Here is an 8,521-nt window from a genome sequence, read left to right on the forward strand (position 1 = left end):
GCAAAATTGTCCTGGGATGAGTAAATGTTTTAGCCTCTGCACTAGTGGCCAAGTGAGCCTGAGCTTTGGCAAACTGTAAACAGGCTTAAGAAGTTTGGGTGGTAAGTCAGTGAAATCACAGAAACATCCAGGCTGTGTGACTACTTCTGTGGGTGAATCCCTCTAAAACCTGTGTCACTGAGTGGGGGAGGACCTGTGATGAGAATTCTGGGTGGGGATCAGCACCTGACTGCCTCCAAGAGAGAAAGCTGGGCAGTTCTCCACTCACCTCATTGGTCAGTGAGCACTTTTACTTAAGCACCTGACTCCCATACTGTGTTGTTTACAGAGCTCTGGCATGGTTTTGGGCTGTGATTGCCACTGGGCAGCAGAGCTAATTAAAAAAAAAAAGTTCTCTGAAGACTTTGTACTTAAATCAGGGCTGTCATAAGATTATTCTGTTCTCTACAATCAGTTATATTCTCTGTTCCGTGGACAGTATTTGCTATTTTGCTGTGATGTGAAAATGCAGAACTGTTTTAATAATACTGAATTTTTGTTCCATGTTTCCATGGGTACTTTCAGAAAAAAGTAAGTACAATGTTGGTGATGTTGTGTTTGTCTGTGTGCATCTGGCATGTTTGATCATACTGTCAACAACACTTTCCTCACTTGAACTGTGTAATTGATCACCAGCCGATGAAATGATCAAATTGAGCATTTCACACTAGCCTGATATGATACACCCTTTATATGAATCACATCAGCAGCGTGCATGTCATGCAAAGAAAGGGCAGAATGCTGTAGACAAAGTCTTAATGTTAGGACAGCCAGGATATCTATGCTGTTTTACACAAATTTGGTACAGTGACTTGCAGTAACTGTGGGAGACTTTCCTACCAGAGGTAGAAATAAAATGAGGTGACTGTTGGTACCATTCCTCCTGTCCCACTCTGTTAAAGTGTATGGTTTTTTTACCTATTCTTTCTTTGGTTTTCCTTTCTCTCTAAGAAGAGAGGATGAAATTCAGGCTCCAAAGCAGTGCTCAGTAACAAGCACCAGGTAGCTGAGTGCAGTTGTTCACTGTTCCTCAGTGCAGTCTCATCAGAGATCTCCAGCTGTGGGGCTGCATGGCTCCCTCGGAGCATTACCCAGCAGGCACTCACTGCTTCCCCTGATAAGGCTCTGTCTGGGTGGGTCATGGGCTTGATGTCTCAGTGGGAGATCGTGCCCAGAGATGGGGAACACGAGCGAGTGGGGTCCTGTTGTGTGGAGGATGAAGGGTGTGTGGGAAAGGGGAGGTGTGACAAGACAGCTGTGCAGTCAGTGGCTAGCATAGGGTTGGTACCCAAGGCTGTTGTGGTGTTCCCACACAAATGAGGTCTGAGATCCCCACCTGTACCCACCATGGCCTGTGCTCTGAAGGGTCACAGAATTACTGCTGCTCAAATGTACCTATCAGTTCCCTGGGCTCCCTTTGCTGGCTTCTCATCTGGGGAAATGAAAATATCTGGAAAACAGATCGTAGAAGTGAAATATAGTAGGGAGCGGTTGAGGCTGGAGGCACTTCTCAAGTGCACTTAAAGATAAACCTGGAGACCCAATAGACATCACACTGAGTGAAAATGTGGTTTGTGGGCACTTCTTTCTCTCAGTGACTGTGATGATTCCTGTTCTTCACTTGTTTCCTTGTTCTTGCCACTTAGATAGCAATCACTTGCATGGCAGTTTGGTCTCTGAAAACCAGCCTGCTTCTCCCAGGACACAGCAAAAGGGGATAAAACCTCTAGAAAAAGATTCAGGATATTGCTTGGTGCAATGAAAATTATTTCTGTTCCGACTACATCAGCAAGAATTGTCATTTAAGTGTAAATTGAAGAATTGTGAGTTAATAAAGTTGTCTTAACTTTGTTGTTGTTGTTGTTAAAACAATGGTTTTCTCTACCATAAGGGAGAAATTCCTTTTATTTTTAGCTCTGAATACCTGTTATTATCTATCTTGTTAACCATGACCATAGACATGCAGCACCAACAAAATGCAGAATGAATGTACAGGAGTCAAGCAAAAAGAAATTGAACATAATATTTATCAGATAGAGCATTATTTCACATCAAGTCTTAAACTACAAACTTCAGCCTATTCCTTTAGAGGAAGGTGTTCTAAAATACCATGTTTTTAGCATGAGCCTAAAGAGGTTTTATGGAAATGGGTTGCATTTGAGGAAAGTGTTGATTATATGCATCATGGGTTGGAGGGCTTGATATAAAATACTTGGTTTAGATATTTCTGAATTGTTTTTGGTTCCAACAGTGACAGCTACAGTGACCTAAGTGATGACAGCTCTCCAGAAAAAGAGTTTCCTTATTCTGACACAAGCTGAAATGATTATATGAGAGCACAGAAATGGATGATGCTATTGAGGTAAACTGAAATGTTTTGATACTGCTTTAGGATTCTGATTTATTCTAGACTTAGGAGATAAAGTTAACTTAATTCTCCCATTTGTTTCAAGTCCCATCTGAGAGCTTATGTCTTCTTTCTTGTCTGTAGCATTTAATTGTTTCCTCTTCTGCTGCTTAACTCTGAAATTGAGATGTTAAAGTCTGCTTAGTATTTTGGGTACATCTTTTATGTAGGATGCTGTACAAAACCAAATTGTGCTAGTGTTTGAAGATATACTAAAAATACATTTTTGAATTACGTTTTTATGTCTTCAGTTTACAATTTGGAATCACTTCTACTACACTGTATGGATGTTACTTTTTCTTTTGCCTTAATATGCACCTATAATTGGAATCTGATGCATTGATAGGACAACGACATCCCAACATAAATACTAATATTTAATCTGCAGAGTGATAGAGATACAAACAGGTTTTATAAAATTGTAGCTTTGTTTGCCATAGGCTTTGCCAAAGTGATGTTGGATTAGTTCTTTATTCACCTGTAAACATGGTAGTCATATATTTCCTTTTAGTTTGGAGGTTGTATTTCCTGTGAAACACCTGATCTCTGCAGGATCTGGGCTTGAAACTTCGTCTTACTTTATTTTTCCTATGCAGATTCATCAGAGCTAGGTCCGGTGTGACACTCTCATTCAGCTTCTCAATATCTCTGAGCACTTTTGTAAGGAGGGCATAACTTTCCCCTCTGATTACGTCTCACATGGTGTTGACACTAAGCAGCTGTGCCAAGCAGACAATTAAGGCTACATATGAATGATGCATTTCTGCCTCATGGTCTCCTGATCAAAGTAGGGGCATGAGATACTAGAAATTTGAGTTCAGCCCTTAGATGCATATGTTTCTTCTGGGATTTTCAGTTGAATTCTTTTTTGCTCTCCTGTACGGCATGTTAAAGATAACGATCCATCCCCAAATCACGAGAGCGAAGAACAGAGTGTTAAGTGATTTAATGACCTGGTACATGTACATACAGTACTGATGCCTGTCCTAAAATAACCAAAAAACAAGTAGACAAAATGTTCCTTTTCTTTCTTGCCTGGACCCTTCCCACCTCCAAACATCACAATGGTTTCTTGAGAGCAGCACAAGGTACAGGACAGTCCCTCTGGAAGAGCCCTTGCTTTCCTCAGTGGAATTTCTGAATGATAGCTCTCTGTTTACTGTTGCAGTGTGACTTGTTCAGTGCTTGGATGAATGTACTTTCATGATGCTTTTAAGTGGTTATCAGTAGCCAAGCTGACTTTGTTTGAACATGTCACTAGCGGCTGCCAATTGTTATTAAACAGAATTACTCTAGAAAAGATTAAATAACTAAATCCAGATACAAAAAAATGAGAAAAGCATTGGCTTATTTATTTTTTTATCTCATAATTAATTCTACATTAATCAGAGCTGGATACATATGTAGACTATATTTAGCTTTGTGGTTTCACTTTAGGCTGTTTGATGCATATAAAGTGCATCTATTTGTAGAATTTGCATAGGATTACTTCGAAATGAGTTAACAAATTTGAATGAAAATTATATAAGCATGAAATAAACTGAGTTACAGATGAAATATTTTTAATAATTAATTTTTTTACATTTATTCTTCCTTCCTCTCCCTCTTTTTATGTTACAGAAACTTGGAAACAGGACATTATTGAATAGAAGAAAGGAGAAGAGTAAGCTGCTTGCAGTTCTCATACTGTTTCTTCCTCTACTATGTTCAATAATTCTCATTACAGATGACAGTTTTACTGTTCTGTAGCAAAACCTGTTCTGTGTAAATGCTGTTTCTCTGCAAAAGTTACCAAAAGGTTGTGCACCTTAGCTGTTAATCATTATTATCTTGTCCTATATTTCAGAGTAATCTCAGGTGAATATGTATCAATTCACTAGTTCACATCTTTCTTGATTTGAAGGAAGATTTGACTGATTTCAGTTGGCCTTGGAACAGGAAGAAAAAATTCATTAGTTCTTGGGAATGTGGTGGGGAATGCACTAAAACATTTAAGGGAAAATTGTCTTACTCTTGAGCAGCAGAAAACTGTTCCAGGTTTTTTCTCTATTGAGCTTGTATATATATATTTTTTTACTTTTTTTGCTGTTCAATATGTACAAATGAAAAATGATTGCTATATCTCAGCTCTATGTGATTATGGTAATTAATATTGGATTCAAGTTTTTTCACTTTGCTTTTATAAGTGACTTGATTTCACATAAATTCATTTGCTCTATTTCTCCTTGAAGTCTGATAATACTGAACATAATTCTGACCTACAGAATTACAGAAGTGGTATTAAAAAGTGGTTTCATATTTGCATTTTGTAAGAGAGAAAGTAAATACATTCATATATTAAACTCCAGTTTTAACACTTGTGTGAAAGTTGTAGAAAAACCAGTCATAAACCTGGGGTGTTATCTGGGCTCCAGCTGTGCCACACTCAGTTAATTGCAGTAAATAAGTATGAAGTGAATTATGTAAGGTTCACCCTTGTTTTCCTGCATCCTGTGACCACTCCATTATTGTTGCACTTATTCCGAAATAGAATGGAATTATATGTTTTAATTTAGAAACCACGAGTTACTCCACTGCATCACAACTGCCAGCAGCCCTGCAAAAGCCATGGCTGGAGCCTGAACTGGTGGGACAGAAGAGGAAGGTGAGAGGTGCTGTTCTGGGTGTGAGGCAGCATTAGGGTGTAAGGGGTGTAAGGACCCCATTAGCAGTGGGACATCATCAAACCTGTCACCTGAACCTGAGCTGTGTAACTGATGGGCTCCAGATGCTTGGAAAACACCTTCCTATAAAGAAAAATTCTAAATTTTGAGTGTTGTGTTTCGTTTTGGTTTTGGGCAAAGTGTCTTCTTTAATTCATCAAAAGTCAATATCTTCACAAAAATAAGCACTGTGTTCCCTATTACAGCTTTGTAAAACAGTAAGTTTGAGATTTGTGCATTGCTCTAGAAAATTTCAGGTTACACAGGAATTTGTCTCTTCACTAAAAGAAGCTTTAATGGTAATGAAACATAAAATGTATTTTTATGGCTGCACTTCCCTAAAGTAGTTTATGAATATGTGCCTTAGAAATATTGACAGCAGAACTGGTATCACTGTATGTCTTCCCCACTGAGAGCCACTGGCCACTGCTTTGTGAAAAGTGAAGAATTTCCTAGGATCGTCTGTAATGTGTGAATGTATTTTCAAAACATTTTCAATAAATGGAGTTATTTGGAAGTGTTTGGAATCATGGTGCCAATACTTGTGAATTGTTAAGGAGAAAAGTTAAGGAAAAAATTCATTATTTAATCATGTCCCAGTTGTATTGTCTATGTGAAACTGTGATTTATTAAATAAAAAAAGAGGGGTGAGAAAGACATCTAACCTGGAGTGTAGCTGGAAGGGCACCCTCACCAGTGCTCTCCCATGTAAAAGCAGTGCTCTGCCTCAAGAGATCCATCTCATACTTGAGCTGACAGAAGCAGCAGCATGCTGAAATGGAAGAAGGCAAGCAAACCTTTTCCAGCCAGATCCTGGGCTGCCTTATGAGTGTTGCCAGGAGGCTGAGGAAGGCAGTCCTTCTCCCCTGTTTAGTCCTGGTGAGGTCACACACAGAGTGCTGTGCAGCTCTGGGCTGCCCAGTATGAGAGACATGGTCCAGCTGGAGGGAGCGCAGTGAAGGGCCACAGAAAGTTTGGTAGCTTGGTTGAGTTGGACCAGAATCTGCTCTTGATTGTAAAGAAGGGGAGCAGCATCCACCTTTGGATGGGACTGCAGGGCAGGTATTGCACTTCAGTGATTCTGTGGACAGAACTTTATCTTGCTGAGTGTTTCCAGTCAAGTACTGCATCTCGGCAGTGTGGGTTCCTATTTCACTGTCAGCTTTATAGGTGCAGTCCTTTAGCGCCTGCCTAACATACTGAATGTGTACTACCCTGAAGCTGAGGTTTCTTCCCCTGATTTAACTGCTTGGAGACATAACCTTCATGTGCTAGTGTGTAACACCTGCAGAGGCTGGATCTAATAAGGAGGATTTGCTTGACCAAACATACACTATTCCTCATCAGGGATTCTTGTGGGAGGGCGGGCCAGATGCTGCATTAGGTTGCTGTTTTTCTGAAGCCATATTAATATCAGATAGAGTGTAACTGTTGATTCAGAGTAGTACCAAAAAAGGCTTACTGTGACCTGAGATTCATGGGACTCTGGCACACTCCTGAAATCCTCTAGAGGCATCTAAGCCCTGGCTTCCCAGGAAGACAATGGAAGTTTTGAGCAATTCCTTAAAAGTAGAGGATGAGTTTTCTGCAAGAACCTGTGTAAGCAGGATTTGCAGCTGGAAGTTAAAGGAAGTTTTCAGGAAAGAAAAGGCAGATTGTCAACAATCACATGGGCAGGGGCTTGCTGCCCAAAATGATGTTGAGGAGATAAGGGAGAGTCATGTGTAAAGGCAACAACTGACTTATCAACCTGAGCTAACCTTCTCATGAGAGCTGTGTTACAGCTCTCATGGAAATTCCCTCTGAATTCCAGAAATGCTTATTTTCCAGTCTCTGGTTGATTGTCTTAATTTTATCTGTAAACATTTTTTAAACTTTATATTTTAAAATGTGAATTAACTTTTCATGGAACACAGAAGTGGATGAGTTCTTTTGTTCTTTATTCATATAAAAGTAAGTAATCTTGACTACTGTCTGGTTTTTTGCTTTTTAAAATACCTCATGGATTGCAGAATTTCACATCCTGCTGTGACCTAGCTGACCTACTACTGGAATAAAGTTATTAAAATGTCTTTCATCTTGTAAAAATTGTGTACTTTAATCTTTAGACTTTGATGATTTGTTTGCATATGGAATATTTTCCCTGCTTGTAACATCCTAATTCATTTGAAGAAATTGTTTGCCTTATTGGACTCCTGGTAACATGCTCTCACAAATTTGGACCAGAGCCTAGAAAACCAGCTTTTCCTGAAGTGTGGACAACATTCTGTGTTTCAGGAATGCTCCTGGAAAGGTAAGGCTATCTTTTCTACTTCTGTGGACCCTCAGTTAATAATTTAAGAAACTGAAAAGTTGGAAGATGCTAGTGAAGTTAACGGTAGCATTGTTTGGATAACCTAAGGACCGACCCAAGTCTTGGATTAAAGCACAATCTGAGCACAATCCAAGCGTAATAGATCCTGATACGTGCAGGTGCTGAACTTGGAATCAGTCACTACCATCTACTCATTGTTACTAATCAGCTAAATGTATCTGGCTCCCTTGTTTTTGGGGGCTCAGTTGAGCAGCCTCACCCCTGAATAGCCTGAACTTCCCCAGAATACAAAATTCATTCTTCTCTTGGGCCTCAAACCCATTTTCACGTTAGTCAAAGCCTTGAATTTAGCAATCCTTTCCTGTTGAGGTCCAGCCAGGGGCTTGTCCCTGTGTGCTCCCTTGTGTGGTGCTTGGATAAACATCTCTGACTGCCCTTGCTGGGACCAGCTCCACACAAAACACAGCAGCAACAGAATCTGTCATCATGAGTTATCATGTAGTGCCTCCCTCCCTGGAAAAATAACAATCCATCTCCCAGAACACTCCCTCAGGATGTAGGAGACAAGACCAATTTCATCCTGAGCTTCAGAAGCAGCCAGACCCCCTCTTCTCTGGGGGCTGCCTGCTCCTCACAGTTAAAGTCAGTTCTCAGTACCAATGTTCATGGTCTCATAATATCGGGGCCATCTGCCAAAATCCCCACTGGTCCTGTGTTGGAAAAACAGCAAGGATGTGATTCTATGATTCTGCAGGTGAGGCAGCAGGAGGTTCCTTGGGAGGGAGGGAGAACACCTGAGCCCTCATACGTCTTCAGACTGTGTATGAATTTTAAATAGATACTGAACAAAAGACAGAAACTGTCATTGGAAAAGGAGCCAGAGCACAGGACTCCCATTTGTTAAACCAGTGCCATAAAAAAGAGGCTTTCTGGTTTTGGGCAAGTGAGTCTTGAACCCTTTTTGTCTGGGATGGCACAGACTGAGCAGGAAGAAGTGACAGCACCTCCCCTCCTTTTTCTCTCCTATGGATGTAAATTGCTGCATCATTGTTTCCTCCA

The 8,521-nt window shown here is 40.3% G+C and overlaps 1 protein-coding gene across 3 annotated transcripts in view; it reads left to right on the top strand.

Annotated features, from left to right (window-relative positions):
* The window catches only part of CTPS2 (CTP synthase 2), a 60,593-nt gene extending 54,918 nt beyond the window's left edge, over nt 1-5,675 (top strand). For 2 of the 3 annotated variants that reach the window (XM_033512482.1, XM_015638364.3), the window contains 3 exons: nt 565-570; nt 2,291-2,401; nt 4,067-5,675. In XM_033512482.1, coding sequence (XP_033368373.1) covers nt 565-570; nt 2,291-2,360 — 76 coding nt within the window. In that variant the 3' untranslated portion in view covers nt 2,361-2,401; nt 4,067-5,675. The remainder of the gene's footprint in view (nt 1-564; nt 571-2,290; nt 2,402-4,066) is intronic. The other variant, XM_015638372.3, reaches the window with a different exon arrangement.
* Nucleotides 5,676-8,521: the final 2,846 nt, after the last annotated feature.

The sequence above is a fragment of the Parus major genome, chromosome 1 (assembly GCF_001522545.3).
Source record: "Parus major isolate Abel chromosome 1, Parus_major1.1, whole genome shotgun sequence".
Lineage (NCBI taxonomy): Eukaryota > Metazoa > Chordata > Aves > Passeriformes > Paridae > Parus > Parus major.